Source organism: Bombus vancouverensis, chromosome 4 (genome assembly GCF_051014615.1).
Source record: "Bombus vancouverensis nearcticus chromosome 4, iyBomVanc1_principal, whole genome shotgun sequence".
Lineage (NCBI taxonomy): Eukaryota > Metazoa > Arthropoda > Insecta > Hymenoptera > Apidae > Bombus > Bombus vancouverensis.
In genome coordinates this window covers 12763402-12779750 of record NC_134914.1, presented here as the reverse complement: position 1 = coordinate 12779750, position 16349 = coordinate 12763402, and the positions used below count along the sequence as shown (strand labels likewise).

The 16349-nt window shown below is 30.6% G+C and overlaps 6 protein-coding genes across 8 annotated transcripts; 4 read left to right on the top strand and 2 right to left on the bottom strand.

The window, feature by feature from the left end:
- The first annotated feature begins 116 nt into the window (after positions 1 to 116).
- Positions 117 to 1550, top strand: mRpL49 (mitochondrial ribosomal protein L49). Its single transcript, XM_033333900.2, has 3 exons — positions 117 to 246; positions 907 to 1087; positions 1173 to 1550. Exons 1-3 carry the CDS (start codon positions 142 to 144, stop codon positions 1445 to 1447), a joined length of 561 nt encoding a protein of 186 aa, XP_033189791.1. The 5' UTR covers positions 117 to 141; the 3' UTR covers positions 1448 to 1550.
- Positions 1551 to 2205: 655 nt separating this feature from the next.
- eEF1gamma (elongation factor 1-gamma) lies at positions 2206 to 4607 on the bottom strand. The gene is made up of 8 exons (XM_033333899.2): positions 4477 to 4607; positions 4201 to 4350; positions 3869 to 3932; positions 3653 to 3795; positions 3136 to 3438; positions 2754 to 3059; positions 2515 to 2667; positions 2206 to 2435 (listed from the first exon to the last, which is right to left on the bottom strand). The coding sequence occupies exons 1-8, from the start codon at positions 4486 to 4488 to the stop codon at positions 2280 to 2282; spliced, it is 1287 nt and encodes a 428-aa protein (XP_033189790.1). The 5' UTR covers positions 4489 to 4607; the 3' UTR covers positions 2206 to 2279.
- A 457-nt stretch (positions 4608 to 5064) lies between these two features.
- Rpn12 (regulatory particle non-ATPase 12) lies at positions 5065 to 6228 on the top strand. Its single transcript, XM_033333633.2, has 3 exons — positions 5065 to 5212; positions 5394 to 5466; positions 5550 to 6228. Exons 1-3 carry the CDS (start codon positions 5084 to 5086, stop codon positions 6167 to 6169), a joined length of 822 nt encoding a protein of 273 aa, XP_033189524.1. The 5' UTR covers positions 5065 to 5083; the 3' UTR covers positions 6170 to 6228.
- Positions 6229 to 6508: 280 nt separating this feature from the next.
- Positions 6509 to 8268, top strand: Arp10 (Actin-related protein 10). The gene is made up of 5 exons (XM_033333950.2): positions 6509 to 6689; positions 6762 to 6914; positions 7016 to 7300; positions 7373 to 7652; positions 7733 to 8268. Exons 1-5 carry the CDS (start codon positions 6610 to 6612, stop codon positions 8066 to 8068), a joined length of 1134 nt encoding a protein of 377 aa, XP_033189841.2. The 5' UTR covers positions 6509 to 6609; the 3' UTR covers positions 8069 to 8268.
- eIF3f1 (eukaryotic translation initiation factor 3 subunit f1) lies at positions 8254 to 9640 on the bottom strand. Its single transcript, XM_033333951.2, has 5 exons — positions 9412 to 9640; positions 9126 to 9295; positions 8872 to 9054; positions 8568 to 8789; positions 8254 to 8497 (listed from the first exon to the last, which is right to left on the bottom strand). Exons 1-5 carry the CDS (start codon positions 9518 to 9520, stop codon positions 8324 to 8326), a joined length of 858 nt encoding a protein of 285 aa, XP_033189842.1. The 5' UTR covers positions 9521 to 9640; the 3' UTR covers positions 8254 to 8323.
- Positions 9641 to 9865: 225 nt separating this feature from the next.
- On the top strand, positions 9866 to 16349 carry LOC117156686 (DENN domain-containing protein 1B). 3 transcript variants are annotated; one of them, XM_033333945.2, is made up of 15 exons: positions 9866 to 10176; positions 10439 to 10594; positions 10674 to 10811; positions 10917 to 11052; positions 11131 to 11184; positions 11788 to 12045; positions 12126 to 12227; positions 12327 to 12554; positions 12637 to 12813; positions 12924 to 12956; positions 13207 to 13261; positions 13332 to 13515; positions 13605 to 13737; positions 14311 to 14964; positions 15193 to 16349. In XM_033333945.2, the coding sequence occupies exons 1-15, from the start codon at positions 10160 to 10162 to the stop codon at positions 15595 to 15597; spliced, it is 2730 nt and encodes a 909-aa protein (XP_033189836.2). In that variant the 5' UTR covers positions 9866 to 10159; the 3' UTR covers positions 15598 to 16349. The 3 variants fall into 3 exon arrangements, with proteins under 3 accessions (XP_033189836.2, XP_033189837.2, XP_033189840.1); XM_033333946.2 differs by lacking the exon at positions 12924 to 12956; XM_033333949.2 differs by lacking the exon at positions 14311 to 14964 and having other exon boundaries at positions 9869 to 10176.

Below are 16349 nucleotides of genomic sequence, written 5' to 3'. Positions count from 1 at the left end.
GATGATCCTTCTACTGAGAACGAAAAACGGTAGAAATATGAGCGCGTCGCTGGGAAATATCCGATCTGGCACGAGAACGAAAAGGAAGACGCGCCCGTGCGCACCAATGGCGGCCACCGACCCTTATTTACTCAAGTCAAAATGGCTGCCCTTCGACTTTTCACACGCTCGAAACTTTCCACGATTATCCTCTCTTATTCTAATGAACTTTATTCATCAAACGGAGTTTTGCCAGTTATTACTCAGGTATTTTACGTTAATGTAGTTTATTGAGAATAATATTAGGAATAATATTATGATAAGCTCCCGCGAAAGCTCTTATACGTTTCCATAATGATTACTTTAGAGATAAAGCAACGAAGGGCCATGCTAGACCCAAGTCACGCGAGGTATTTATGTCTGCGGTTTTTATTTACTTTTATCTTTGAGGAATTTTGTTTTGCTCTTTTTTTCTAATGTCAGGAACGCTCGTACATAGATCAACAAGGTATTTTTGCATTTGCGAAATTTTGTTGTAAATCTCTATTGTTTGAAAGATAGGAACGTAAAGATTAATGGATATTCTGAAATAAATGTTGAATAGCAAAATCTGTTGGAGATGAAAATATTGTGCAAAATGAAATGTACGCCATATTATTCTGAAGAAAAATGTATGAGATAAATTAAAACATATTTAGTAAAATTTAGAAACATAGACTTCTTTGGAATGAAGGCTGATATATATTTGTGATAAAATTTTTATTTATCTGGTTTTACACAATGACCTACAAATATTTATATAACCGTAATAACGATATTAAACAATAATGTATCATTGGAAAAATCATTTTACTTCTCATAATAATCGTTATGTATGATTCAATTTTAATGAAAAACTTTATCTGAAATATATTGTGTTATATGTAGAAAAGATGGAGCTCCTACAATAGTTCACCCAAATATACAGACCCTTCAAACTATACTGATTATGAAGTATCAAAAGATCCAAAAGAATGGGAATATGTAGAACGTTTACTCAAACCAAAAGTCATACCTACTCCTCACCTAGAAAAGAAGGAATATCCATCTGGGTGGAAACCACCTGTTGGTAAGTTGTTTTCAGTAATGTATTAATATATCTGTTACAATAAAATTTATAATAAAATTTTCTATTTTATTTAATTATTTAATAGCCAAACCACATGAATATCCATACTATATACAACGTACAAAAAATTATATGCAACCTGTTTATCTTGAAATTAGTCAACGGGGATTACGAAGATTGACTCTGGTTCGTAAAATTCATGGAGATATTTGGGCATTAGAATCGGAATTAAAGCAATATTTACAGAAAAAGGCATGCAGACCAATTGGTATTCGTACAAATGAACTGTTGGGACAAATTGTATTCAGAGGAGATTATGTAGATATTGTTAAAGAATGGATGGATGAAAAAGGGTTTTAAATATTATAACTTGTAAACAAGCGATTTTTTGTAAATATAATATAAAGAACATTTTGTTATTGTAATTATTTGTTGAATCTTGAAAATAAATAATTGAAACGATCTTTGTGCTCTTTTAGAATATTTAGAATATTTGATATTTAAATATCAATACAAAGTGTGTGAAATATAGAAATTTATTGTAATAGTCGAAAAATCAACAACTTCATTTTTTGTAAAAATATGCATTATATTTGAAACTATAGTTCACACAAACTAGTATATGGAAGATGAATTATAGTACGTATAGCAGCATACTTAAGTGTATAGTGTATTCATAATTTTTCTGTTTCTATCAAAAATCATGCTATATGCTTTTTTATTAAACAATAACAAATGAACAAAGTAACTTCTTAAGTACTATTAAATTACTGTTGTTTATGACATACATTAAAAGCAATTTATAAATTAAATAATTTAACGCGTTGTATGAAGAAGGAATTTCTATGAATATATATGCCGAAGTGATATATTATCTCCATCGTATTTCATTGCAAAATTAACGATATTCGTACGATGTTAGAATAAATCCAAATACTGAAAAAAGTGCGTTAAAATTAATTTTAGAATGATATTTCAATATAAACGCGATATAAACTTAAAAGGTAAAGGCATCAAGTTGTTAGAATAGTGACCTATGGAAAGGAACATTCTTTTTTTTCTGTAAATCACCTTATTTCAATACAGGATTCTAAGGGTTTGCATGTAAACTTTGATAATATTTTATCAGATTTTTTACGTTTATTTCATGCGAACAAAGTGTTCTGTTTAATAATAAGCATATGGCAAATTTTTACTTGAAAATTTTTCCCTGAATAAATTTACGTCCCTCCTTATCAGTACCGGTCCAAACGAAGTACTGTTTAACCAGTTGTTTTGTTTCTTCTTTAGTTGCATCTAATTTAGTCCAAGTGTATGATTCGTAATCTACCTGCCAGTCTGGACACAACTGTTTTAAAAAATGTGATTGTTATTTGGAATTGCAGAATTACAAAAATATAATAAACGTTACAAAGAAAAGCACCAACCGTGAAAGCAAGATCGTGTCCGCGCCAAATCCAAATACCACTAATGCTACTGTCATTTTCCATACCGAAGAGACAGACGCTCGCAAATGCGGCTTTTCGCATTTTGTCTAATCGTTGAAACATTCCACTTATGAGATTGCAAGACATAAAAACCTGTAAAAAATAAATAAAAAATATATCAAAATGCAGAGACATAATAAAAATATGATGCTGTTCTTATTTAAACATTCCTGTTTTACCTTTGTTAGTTCATTGTTATATTTGTATTCGCCAAGCCAAATACTATAATGTTCCGAATCGAACTTTTGCCAGAAGTAAAGTACAGACTCTAGTTCGTCTTCATTACTATAGAATCTTTTAAAATCATCAAGATCAAAAGTGCCTTTAGGTAATGCGTCAAAAGGATTTCGGGTTACAGGTTCAGCGGCTAAAGCAGCATCTGCCGGATCCAATTCTTCGACGGCTTCCTTCTTAGACTCTTTTGTTTCTTTTGATTCTTTTTTTTCCTTTTCCTTTTCCTTCTCCTTTTTCTCTTTCTTTGAAGACTATAAACATTATAATTTGTTGTTATAATATTACACATAGGCATTTTTATGAAATAATAAAAGAAATAATACAAACTTTTCCTTGAGTTTCTGCGAATTTCTTTGGATCATACTCAAGAGTTTTCTCAGCCAATTTAAAGAGACCAATTACAGCTATTGACTCAGGCTGATGTATGACAGTTTGGAACCATCGATTCACATTCTGGTACGGTTTACGTAGATTTGGGTCCAGAATATACTGATATAAATGAAGTAACGTCATAGCTACACTAATATCTGCTAATGTCAATTGTTCTCCAACTAAATAAGTACGTGTAAGTAAATGAGAATTAAGGGCAGTCAGTGCTTTCTTCACATCATCCTTAGCATGTTCTACATTCTGTAATTTTTATCATAAATCACTTACTTTTGATTGTAAAAGCTATAAACAAGAATTTAAATTTGTATGCATATTGTTTGATACATATGTAAGAATCATATGCATTTAATAATATGCTAATACTTATATATCTCCTTGAGTTACAAAAATAATTAGAACATTCAATCATTTCTGCCTTTGATGGAGAATTTACGAAAAATTAATTTATTCATACCTGTTTATGATATGGCATAATTCCAAGCAATGGGAACACCCATGCACAACTAGCAGGAAGGATTTCAGAATCTGCAAATCCAAACCATTGGATGATTTCTGCACGTTCAAGATCAGTTTTGCCTCTTAACTGGTCATTAGCCACTGTAAGAAATAAAAATTCTTATTATATACCAAATAACATCATTTATACAAATATCATATTATATGAGCTTACCATAGTAAGCAATTGCATTGCTTTCTGTGATACATTTTCCATCGCATGTTTCAAATGCTGGAACCTAAGATAAAAAATAATATGTATCGTTAAATCTCTGATAAATAACTGGAAAATAAAAACCAACAAAATAACACAATTATTTAAATAAGATAGAAATAAATCAAATAACACAGGATTCAAAAATTAATGTTCTAATAATAATTTCTTACACAATCTAATACAAAACATTCATCTGTTAATGTTTCTATAGAAAACATACCAGCTGGTTTATCAAGAAAGACGTAACATAAATAAAGGATGAAAATATGTAAAATTAAAGGTAGCCCTACCTTGCCCAGTGGGAACTTCTTTAAAAATGCTTCAGTTTTATTTGTTTCGCCGAAAACGAAATCATATGCGATATTGACTTGGGCACCGGAATATTGAGCTGCAATGAGCACCTTGTAAGCTCTGAAGTTTTCCGGGTACGTGTAAAGTGTCTGAAATAAATCGAGACTCCATTAGTTGATTACCACGTTAAGTTCCATTTCTGAGGAGACTCATGTTTCTATTTGTTCATCATAATGACGATGTTTAGTAGTTCGAATTACATGAGACAAACTTACTCCAGACGCCATTATATCCAGTTACGGGAAGAGGAAGTTGAAGGCCGGTAAAGATCGTTTCTCTCAAGTACATCAAGTCCCTGCACAGCAATAGATATTGACCTTAAGACGTAGCCACAACGCGCGCATTTTTCTACTTTCATGAAATATTTTGGAAATTGTCAATTAATTCGAAACATCGGAATTAGGATAAGAGAAATATTTCTGGTTCAATTTCATAGTTAATATCAATTTCTTTTATCTTGATACTAATTTAATGTTAATTATAAACTGTATGTTTCTATCAGTGATAATTAATTAAATACATTATTCCTATTATCTAAAAGTTTATACTTTGATCTGTTGTGAAACAGTTGAATATTTCTTTTATAAATAATTTGCTTATCAAGAATTTTTCCAAATGTTTACATATTGACTATTAAACTTTTAAATTAATATTAACTTTTTAAATATATAAAATAGCAATAAATTATACATAAAGTTCAATTTATATGATCGAATTTTTGTTATATGTATTCTGTCCATAAAATTAATAAATAATTTGAATTTATTTTCTTGAATCTTAGTTTTTTTTTAGTGATGAGTATCTATATAGAATTTATACTGTATGATTGCAGTGTATCCAAAAATGGCAGCGTTGAAGGATGTTGTTCCTGTATATAAAAACTTGAAAGAAGAATGGGCGGCGAGTCCGTGTAATTTGAAGAAATGTGGTGAATTACTTAATCAATTAAAGGTGATCTATATAAAATACATAAAGTTATTTGAAAGTATTTTTAACATTTTCAATATGTAAGCGACATCAATATAACCTTGCTTATGCTGTCAAAAGTGTGTTGTCATCGTATTTTGACTGCGTAATACATTTTAATTATTCTAATAGTACATTTTAATTATTAAACAATTAATTTCTATAGGTTGGTCTTACACATTTGATGTTTCTGCCAACATCTAATAACACAGCTAGTCAAAATGAATTACTTATAGCTCGTAAGTATTAATATACATACAATTTTGAAAGGAAATATTTACTAAAGTTTTATCATTATTATTATATTTAATTATGATTACAGGTGATATTTTAGAAATTGGTGCACAATGGAGTATAGTAACCGAAGATATACCTTCTTTTGAACGTTATATGGCACAATTAAAGTGTTACTATTTTGATTACAAATCAGGATTAATGGAGTCTGCATATAAATACCATCTTCTTGGTTTAAATCTCTTATTCTTACTGTCTCAGAATCGCGTGGCCGAATTTCACACAGAATTAGAACTGTTGCCTTCCGATCAAATACAATCTAATGTTTATATCAGACATCCTTTGAGTTTAGAACAATATTTAATGGAAGGTTCATATAACAAGATATTCTTAGCAAAAGGCAATGTACCCGCAGCATCTTACAATTTTTTCATAGATATTTTATTAAACACTGTTCGGGATGAAATAGGAGCATGTATGGAAAGTGCATATGATAAAATCTCTATACAAGATGCCTCGAGGATGTTGAACTTGAATTCTGAGGCAGATATGAAATCATTCGCGGCAAAAAAGAACTGGAATTTAGCGAAAGATGATTACTTTTACTTTAGTACAACTAGTGAAAAGAAAACTGAAGAACCAATTCCCAGTGCAGATTTGGCTACATTAGCAATTGACTATGCAAGAGAACTTGAAATGATTGTTTAAATATATGAATTTTTCTGTATTTTATAAATAAATAAAGTTTGTCATATAATTATTACAAATTAATGGTTTATTATTACAAATAATGAAGAATAATAATAAATATACAAATACATAGATAATGATAATTTTAAGTACATAAAAACAAAAAATGTCCAAAGATAGGAAACTTTTTTTTTTATGTTTTGAGTAATAAATCACATATTCTCTTGATCAAACTTTAAATGTAAAGGGAAGTTTACAATCACTTGTAATTTTTATGTTTCTTTCTAACATTAAGTACAAATAAAGACAGAAACATCTGTCAATCTAAACGTTTAACGGTTTTCCCAATTGATTTATATTTGTATAATATTCGTACTATTTTAATATTAGATTAATGCCCTTCTAGGTTATGTTACAATAGTATAACGGGATATAACGGAAAGAAACAATCTGTCAAAATGCTTCGTAGTTATGAAGGCCTCCGATTTCTTTCGGACAAGCAAATGGTGATATTCGATATTGGTAGCGCATACACAAAGTACGTGCATTTATTTTTACGCAAAAAGAATTCTAATATGTTAATATTTACTAATACATAATTTGGAAATAGATTTGGTTACGCGGGCGAACCTACTCCACGCGGTATAATAAGAACGGAAATTAAGTGTCCAGAAACTAGAGAACTCCGCAGAATTTACGATTACAAAGATACGGAGGATTTGTATCAATTACTCGTCGAATTCCTTCATGCTATATTCTTCAGGTACGGACTATACATTTGACACGTCATTTTTGTTTTATCATATTTATTTTAATGTCTATTTAGTTTAGTTTGTCTAATTAGTATTATATCTTTTGACACAGGCACGTTGTAATAAGTCCAAAGGATGCAAGGATTGTAATTTTAGAATCCTTATTAGCTCCGACACAATTTAGGAACACATTGGTTAAAGTATTATTTAGGCACTTTGAAATCGGATCATTGATGTTAATACCTACTCATTTAGCAACTGTCAGCACCCTGGGTATCAATTCAGCTTTAGTTTTGGACGTTGGATATAAGGAAGCTACATTAATTCCTATTTATGAGGGTGAACCAGTTCTAAAGGCATGGCAGGCTCTTCCTTTGGGTGGTCAAGTTGTACATGAGTCAGTTAAATATTTAATAATTAATATTGTATTAATGTCACTTATTTGATAACATACATATTTTTGGAGCAGGCGTTTGATGAAATTTCTAAGGAAGATATATCCTAATGTAAATATCACAGAGAAGCATGTAGAAGATATAAAAGTAAGAACGTGTTTTGTTACTACTATGGAAAGATCATCTAAATTAGGAACAGCACATGCTCCTGAGCCTCCTCCAGCAGTTAAATACCCTGGTATTAAAAGTATTAATATACCTGGTGAAGTTAGAGAAAAAGCATTTGAAGTACTATGGGAAAGGGATAATGATAATCTCAGTATACCTACAATGATTCTAGATGCTATTGTTCAGGTATAACTTTAACATATACAAATATTAGAATTTTTTGTTTTCTTCAATCTGGGTTTAAGGAAGTGCATTTTTTATTATAGTGTCCAATAGACATTAGACGAACTTTAGCAGAAAACATACTTTTAATTGGTGGCACAACAATGGCAAAAGGCTTTGCAAGTCGTCTTAAATCTGAGCTTTTAACACTTGTAAAAAGTAATCTTTATTCAGAAAAGTTGAAAATTCGAACATTTATGTTTCATACTGCACCCAGTAAACCAAATTACACAGCATGGCTAGGCGGTGCTATATATGGAACTGTAGATCTGCCACTGAGATGTCTGACAAAAGAGAATTATTTGAAACTTGATAGAGTTCCAGATTGGGTCAGTTTGATAGATAATCAGAGAGACGAATCATCCGTCTGCGAAACCTAATACATTGCCTAAATCAATAAAGTGATATCTTTTTTGTAACAAAAAGAGCGTATTTTAATGCTTGTATTTATATATGTATATAAAATGTAACAACTTTATTTATTCCTTATTTCTTACTTATCATATTAACATCTATCAAATCTACAAACATCATTGTATTTAACGATAAAATAAAACGATACAAATTTGAAAATTTAAAATGTATTTTATTCATACAAATTGCGTTACAGAATTTTTGGAATTATGTTGCAGAATTTATAGAGTTGTGAGCAATGTAAGTTTCTCGTTAAGCTGAAGCTGCGTTTTTATCAATTGTGAGAGCGCAACGACCATCAATAAATCCTTCACATTGCTGTTAAACATCTCGTCAAATTGATCGCTCGACATTTTAGGCACTGAATGTACCATGTCAAGAAGAGCACGACCAACCTAAAAAACATAATAATTTATAACAGTTATATGAAAAGAATACTTCAATAATTTATGTTCTATTAAGTACTTGATTGTCTGGTGGTTGCTTTCCAGTTAACACATCATCAACATATGCAAGTACTTGTTCCAACATGGATGAAAGTTTAGCACTAGCTTCTGCTATTTGAGAGAGATCCATCATTGGTTCTATGCCTCCTCCTGTTTTTACACCAGTTATTTGTGCATGTGCTGGTAATTGAGTTTTAGAACAGAGCTGTAGCCCAACAATTTCTGGCTCATAACACGTAATCTGTAAAAATAAATATAGTCAATGTTTAACAATCATATAATACTTGTTTTGTGTTATCCATATTATACAAAATATAACATACTTGTACTTTAACTGGTGTGAACATAGAACCTTGTTTCCCATTAGGTACTCCTAATGGAACACAGACATAAGCTTTGATTCCCATTCTAGTAGTGTTTGCTAATGTTGTATCGACAGTTAAATGAACGGGATTATTGCATTCACGAACATAGTATTCATGGATAACAGAAGAATGGGTAGTAACCTGTAAAAATTGTTTCAATAAAGTATTATCGTTTTTATTGAAGAATACATATTATTTTTAGTGAAAATTACCTCGTTTCCAGTTGCCCACCATCCGACAATATTTTCCTGAGCATTAACCCTATGATTCAATTCGTACAGATCGATTCCATATGTTAAATCAGCTTCAACTTGACTTTCAGATTCTTTGTGTGGTACACAAAAGCAGTTTGTAACTTCAACCATACCTTTCTCCGCGGTACCTACGCATATTAATTTATAAAAAACATTTTTTGTAAAACTTAGAAACTGTCAGATCTCGCAACCTTACATCATAACCGGGATTTTACATTTATATAAATACAAAATGAAAAATTACCTAACAGTGTACCGATAACACGGTGGGATTCCGCTTTTCGACGTTCATAAGCATCAACAATTTGAAATAAAACAACAGGATGAACTTTCACAGTCAGGTTAAGCGCCATGTTTCGCACTTCTATATACCTGTACCAGTACTATATATCACATATGACAAAAAGCTTGGCCACGTTATTTTTTCTAGCTTAAAATAACATTAATATAGAGAGGAATATGCAATTGTTAATTCTTTATCCAATCACCTAATCATTAAACTATCTCACTAAAAAGAGAAAGAAAAGAATGAAATGTAAAATTTTGTACTTATTTTTACTCAAAATAGAGGGTGCTTTTTATTTCAATATTGCATAAATTATAAAAATTTTAGTCGAACTGATATGTGGTACGTTGACGTCGTAAAAAAGAACATACTTCTAAATCAACATGCAGCACTTTCATGACAATTATAGAAATTGTATATTTAATCTGGTAGGCGTGATTTCGATGCAAGATGCTCTTACTAGTCAAAGATAATAAGTGGTACAGTACTCGGTGGTACGATTAGAACTCATTTAGTGTTAGTGAAGAGAAAAAAAAGGATAAGAAAAGTACACTGTATATTTAGAAAAATAGTACGCAACGTGATCGCGAGTCGTGCAATGCCATTAAAATTTACGTAAATGGAATGCGTTGCTGTCATGTAGTACGTACAATGACGTATAGACGTCAAGAGAATACAAAGTACTTATTTTTTTTTCACTATTATCATGGGTTCCAGATTGAGGTAAGTACATTCTTTATTTTTAACTATTCCCAAAAGACATTGTTTTAGACGGATGTTTTAAACGTTCAATTTTTCTTCTTGATAGTTTTATTATACCATTGAACTGCTCCTTCAATAATGATACATAAAATAAGTGAAAGTACCTCCTGTTTGAAATATATTACCCAAATGTGTTTCTCAATCAATGTTCTATGTATCACGATCAACAGATTGAGTTTATGCACTGAGAATTGTAATTACAACAATATATTGATATTTTTAGGGACAATGTGCAACATCTTTTTGAATGTTTCTGCGAGGTAGCTGCACCATTGGGAGAAAAACCACCTTGGATATTGCAAAAGTATCCAACTTCTTTTTTAGATGAGGAAATACTTAAATCTGTCCCTAAATTTGCCTATCCATGTGAGATTGAAAAGTAAGTTTTTAAAGCTGTTTAAAGTAAATATATGTTGTTAGTATAATGTAATATTATAATATTTGCATTTTGTTTCCAGTTTGATGGTACAACATTTTTCATTTGTACTCACTAGTATAGATTCAAAATGGACATTTGGATTTTGCAGACACGATCCTAAGACAGATACAGCATTAGTAATTTTAAGTGTCCTACCATGGCATGAAATATTTTACAAGTTAGTATTCTAACTACTTATAGCTTATGATGATAAATATTTATGTAACATATAATAAATATATATAATATGTAATTAAATATGTAATTTATTGTTTGTGAGCAGGCTTTTAAATAATATTGCAACTTTAATGAGCAATGGCACTGGAGAAGATCTTTGGAAATTTCTTGAAACTGTATATAAAAGTCCAGTACCCATCCCTGGTAGTTCTATCTCTATTCCTGTACCAAATTCTAAAGTGGTAAATTATTTAATAGATTTATATCTGAAATATATTATTATATATTGCATACTATCCATTTTTATTAATAATTTTTAGAATTTCGTTTGCCAAAGTCCAAAACAATTTCAATTACCAAGTATACCTGAAAATGTAAGTAAGAGAAGTTAGCTTTAATGTTTAGGGGAATTATTTAACTAGTTAACTGCATTCGACATGTATACCCTTCATTCCAAAACCCTTCTTATAAATTGAGTTGATTATTTTCTCCAATGCATCAGCCATTTCCCAAATTGTTTTGAGTACTTCACTGCGTATATCGGCTATTCCTTGAATTGTTTTGTGTACTTGTACTCCGTGAGGTGTCACGTTACTGGTGCTACACCTATGAAGTGCCACTTTGTGTGGTACCTTGCTTTGAAAAATACCACACCGATTGAATTTCATAAATTTTTTCCTTAATTTTTCTTGTTAATGAATTTTATTATTTTTTGACAATTTTTAAGATTTTAATAACAATACCTTTTTTAACAATGAATTGTTAACTTTCATCGAGTAAAAATGTAATCCTTTCTCATTTTGCTTTTCTTTTTTCGTAAAATTTATAATAGCAGCATTTGTTCTGCGTTCAACGTGTATATTCGTGTAATACTTGCTTGATTTTAATTACACACTCTGTAAGAGATTTTTAAAACTAAACTCTGCAGTTAACTGGTTAAATAGAGAATTGCATATGTGACAACTTCTTGATTTTAGAGAAACTTGACCGAATATTATAGTGCTGTCGATGCCCACAATATGATGATTATATTTGCTTCCATGTTATACGAGCGTCGAATTATTTTCACTTCAAAACGTCTTTCAAGATTAAGCGCTTGCGTTCAAGCATGTAACGCCTTAATTTATCCTATGATTTGGCAACATATATATATTCCAGTTTTACCATTGTCTTTAATTGATTATTTATTGGCGCCGATGCCGTTTTTGATCGGCGTACCCACCCCAACGCTTCAGGTATTTGCATAATCTCTATTAATTATAAAAATAAATGATTTACATGTTTATTCTTCAATGTTTTTCATGATATTCTTTAGAGAGTACGTAAAAGTGATCTAGGAGAAGTAGTTATATTGGACGCCGACATTAACACCGTAGAGTCCCCGTTTCAAGATTTGGAATCTTTGCCTCAGGATGTAGTTCGTATAAAAAAATGACTTTACTCGTGGAATAAGAAAGTTATTCTTAAGAATTGAAACACATCTTAAATAATAAAATAAAGAGTTTCTTTGTCCCAGGTGACAAACTTGAAAAAGGCATTACGTAATAGATCTGCCCTACTCGGAGATGGTGTGTCAAGGGCATTTTTACGAGCGTTAGTACAATTAACAGCTGGCTATAGGGACGCATTAACGTTAGAGCAAGGGCAGAGTATTACGTTCAATCAGAATGCATTTGTGGAGAGCAGACCATCGTCGATGCAACCTTTTTTAAGAAAAATGTTGGAACTACAAATATTTCAACAAGTATAAATGGATATCTTTTTTCTTTCATTATCAAAACAATTTTGAATAAAACATATAAATTTAGTAATGATAATAATTTTAGTTTATAGAAGAAAGACTGAATATGCTTAATTCGGGACTTGGCTTTTCTGATGAATTTGAAATGGAGGCCTGCAGCTATTCTGCTAAATCTGGTAGCAAATTTATGCAGCAATATCGAGAATGGACTTACGCTATGCGAAAGGAAAGTTCTGCATTTTTCCGCAGTGTGAAAGACAAGGTGTGTTACTTTCATTCATTTTTCTTTTAAGACATTGCGGAGATCAGCTATCAAATTAAAATACGTGAAATCAAATCATATTTTGTGTTCTTGATTGCCTTCAATTCCAGGCCAATCCAGCTGTAAAATATGCAGTTAAATCAGTAAGTTTAGTGTAAAAATTAAATTAGTTTCTTTGATTATGTATTCTTTCATTAATTATACTAATCACTGTTTCTTTCACTGTGTGTGTGTGTGTGTGTGTAAAAATAACTGCTAACAAAAGCGGTGCAATAAAAATAATCACAATGGCTCTAATATTATACTATTTATCAACTAAATTAATTTCTGTAAAAGTTCTATTAAGTTTTCTTTACATTTTACAGTTACTATTAACAAAAATTATATTTGTAGGTAAAAGACAAAGGGAAGGATATGAAAACAGCATATAAGGGATTAAAGTGGAAAGGTATGACAAAATTTTACAAACTTCCTTACTTACTAGATGATATATCAATTAATTCTATACCTATTCCCAGGACGATCAAATAGAAACGATGCTAGTATGAGATTCCATCAACCAAGATCAGCGCCTAGTTCACCTACGTCAGATAGAAGGCCTATCGATTTTACATCTCCACCAAAATCACCAAATGGTTTTACAGCTACTACTAGTTATAGAAAAGATCTTCGAATACGTAACAGTAATTTCGCCGATCCAAGGTTTATTTCTATATTTCATGTGTTTCTGCTTTGTAATATCAATATTTATTATTTATTGCAAAACCCAATATGCATTGTTTAAATTACAGTAGGAAACAGTATTCGCCACTAAGTCCTAGTTCTCCAGAAGAATCCGATTTTCCACCAGAGAGAGTGAATATTGATCTGATGCAAGAACTCCGTCATGTGATATTTCCCAATACACCTCCCGTTGATAGAACGGTGAGTATATTTTTAGTTTCCATTAGCTATGTATAAATGTATAGAAATTTCTAATAAGCAGTTTGCGAATATTTCAATGATCAAGGTAACACTAGTTCATATGAAGCATTTAACTTCAGTGGTGTAAAAATGTTCTCGTTTGTAATTTTAATGTATCGCAAAACGTTGCTTACTGTAATGTATATCTGTATGCAATCAACATCAATAGTATGATAATGATCGTGATTCATTATCATCCTTGATAGAATTAATCAGGGTGATAATAATGATTTACATGTAATTACATATTTATATGTAAATCATGCATGTATGATTTCTAGATATCTTAATATGTATTATATAAAATAATACAACATGTAGATTTCTATTATATTAAAATGTTACGAGAAAAATTATTATTTAGCATAATCAAAAAAAAAAAATAGTTTTGAAGTATTATCTAAGTGTGCATGTGAAATAAAGAATGTATGGCAATATCAAATAGCATATATGTACTATTCATATATAGAGAATCGTATTAAACACTTTTTTATTCATTCTTTATAATAAGAATGTTTCGTGCATCACTTTCAGTTGAAACCAGTGCGCAGTTTAGACAGCTTGAGACCTGCATGGAGTGGGCATATACGGCACGGCCCTCCACCTAGTACAATTGTCACAAACCAAACTGTTACTCCTTCCACAAAAACTACATCCTGTACTCCACATTCCACCACTTTGATTAGTCCAGTTGATGAATCAAATATTTTGCTAAATACCAATGATATGTCAAATTCTCAAATTAGTGCAAATAATAGCACGTTTCCATTTGATGCTATGGGATCGAAACCAAATAAAACGCGAGAAGAAGCCGATAAATCATTACTTCTTCCCGCTTTACAGAGATGTAATGATAATGTTCAAACGAGTAACATTTCACATAAGATTCATACAACTGAATTTATGAAATATAATACTTCATTATATTCTCGAAAAGCTGATATAGAACAACGTAAAAATGATTTTGAAAATTCGACAAAAAGCTCTACGTTTTATACCGACAATATTTTCCCAAATCATGATTCTGATCTTTATCCGAAAGAAAATGATCCTTTTGATACTAGTAAAGTGTTTATGCCTTCCTATTTGCAACCACCCATCTTTCAAGCTACAAATGCATCGTTGTCTGTTAATTGTCACGTTCCATCCCATGCATACAATAGTACATCTTGTTCTGCATATTCAAAGGTAAACATCATCATTCATTATTTGTTTTGTGGATCTATAGTCACTTTTTCACAATCATTATACAGGCATTTTAACATATATTGTGCATTTATCGTTCCCTGTATGAAGAAATCCTCTGTTTTGCTAAAAAGGTTTAGCTTTTTTCTTTTATAATATGTGCTATAATATTTCTCTAAGAATAAGCCGATATTTTTATTTTTAACAAAACATTTCTGTTATTGTTCATAGGAATCTCCTGAAGTGCCAGATTTGATTAGATTAGATTCGACAACGAGCAACGATGACTTCGACCCATTGCTTTCTAAATCATCAGAATTAGCGAGTTCTAAACAAATGACTCAATCATTGCATATACCTGAAATGGGCGAAGGTCTTAGCAACCCGTTGTATCCTTATTTCCAACCATTGCACAAAAGTAACGATAAGCCACAAAAATCTTCCGATAATACCGGCGATTTGGATCTGTTGCAAGCCTACGGTTTGGATTTTAATAAATTTAGTATAAGTAATGGTGATTCACCATCGAGAAATTCTACAATATGCAACTCATCCGAAAGCAGTATTAATATCGATAGTCCGTTCAGCTTAGGGCCTGCCATTAAGTCACAAAATAATTGGACAAAATTTGAATAGGTAATAAATTCAATTACTATTCACATATCACAATTGTATATATAATGTTAATACTGTTTTCTTGTTTTGTTATTCATGTAAACATAAATATCATCGAACGCCTACAAGAACATAGTTGTGAATAGGAGTTTTACAGTAAAATGATAATAGAGTTCAATGAATTATAATTCTCTAGCCAGTAGGTAAAACGGAATACAATTTGGATTTGGCTTTGTAGCACAAATGTAATACTATATCCTTATACATTTTTTATATTGAAAACTGACAGAATAAGATTTACAATATTCTCGAATTTGATTTTGCGCAATTTCTAAGTCATTAGTTTTCCAGATTTAACTATAAATTTAGCTATGAAATTTGTTTCAATCGATATGTTTAATTGAAATATGAAATGCAGCTACAACTTGAAGTATTATTTAATATTATTGAGATGAATTCTTACGATATTTATGTATATTAATGTTATAGCAATTACGTTGTAAAATTATAGTAAGATGACAGATAATACTGATAGAGTAATGCATATAATTCATATCATTTCATTAAATTTTCTTTAGCTTAATCGTTTTCATAAATTAGTTGCATTTGTTCATGACTGATAATTATAAATCTACTAAGAATAATCGATCGGAACAAATTAAGTACCTTTATTGAAATTAATAGCTCACCCTTGTTAGATTTTAAATATACAAAATTTCATAGTTATTGCATTTATTGGCAATGCTTTATAATAAATCAATATGAAAAGCAAT

Coding starts and splice junctions, on each gene's coding strand:
- mRpL49 (XM_033333900.2), top strand. CDS start 142: ATGGCTGCCCTTCGACTTTTCACACGCTCGAAACTTTCCACGATTATC. Junction 247..906: donor TTTTGCCAGTTATTACTCAG/GTATTTTACGTT, acceptor TGTTATATGTAG/AAAAGATGGAGCTCCTACAA. Junction 1,088..1,172: donor TGGGTGGAAACCACCTGTTG/GTAAGTTGTTTT, acceptor ATTATTTAATAG/CCAAACCACATGAATATCCA.
- eEF1gamma (XM_033333899.2), bottom strand. Junction 3,060..3,135: donor TCGCAGAAACTCAAGGAAAA/GTTTGTATTATT, acceptor TAATGTTTATAG/TCTTCAAAGAAAGAGAAAAA. Junction 2,436..2,514: donor GACACGATCTTGCTTTCACG/GTTGGTGCTTTT, acceptor TTTTTAAAACAG/TTGTGTCCAGACTGGCAGGT.
- Rpn12 (XM_033333633.2), top strand. CDS start 5,084: ATGATTGCAGTGTATCCAAAAATGGCAGCGTTGAAGGATGTTGTTCCT. Junction 5,213..5,393: donor AATTACTTAATCAATTAAAG/GTGATCTATATA, acceptor TAATTTCTATAG/GTTGGTCTTACACATTTGAT. Junction 5,467..5,549: donor AAATGAATTACTTATAGCTC/GTAAGTATTAAT, acceptor TTATGATTACAG/GTGATATTTTAGAAATTGGT.
- Arp10 (XM_033333950.2), top strand. CDS start 6,610: ATGCTTCGTAGTTATGAAGGCCTCCGATTTCTTTCGGACAAGCAAATG. Junction 6,915..7,015: donor CTTCATGCTATATTCTTCAG/GTACGGACTATA, acceptor CTTTTGACACAG/GCACGTTGTAATAAGTCCAA. Junction 7,301..7,372: donor GGTGGTCAAGTTGTACATGA/GTCAGTTAAATA, acceptor TTTTTGGAGCAG/GCGTTTGATGAAATTTCTAA.
- eIF3f1 (XM_033333951.2), bottom strand. CDS start 9,520: ATGGCGCTTAACCTGACTGTGAAAGTTCATCCTGTTGTTTTATTTCAA. Junction 9,055..9,125: donor GGTGGGCAACTGGAAACGAG/GTAATTTTCACT, acceptor CAATTTTTACAG/GTTACTACCCATTCTTCTGT. Junction 8,790..8,871: donor TCACACCAGTTAAAGTACAA/GTATGTTATATT, acceptor TTATTTTTACAG/ATTACGTGTTATGAGCCAGA.
- LOC117156686 (XM_033333945.2), top strand. Junction 13,516..13,604: donor AGTAATTTCGCCGATCCAAG/GTTTATTTCTAT, acceptor TTTAAATTACAG/TAGGAAACAGTATTCGCCAC. Junction 14,965..15,192: donor CTTGTTCTGCATATTCAAAG/GTAAACATCATC, acceptor TATTGTTCATAG/GAATCTCCTGAAGTGCCAGA.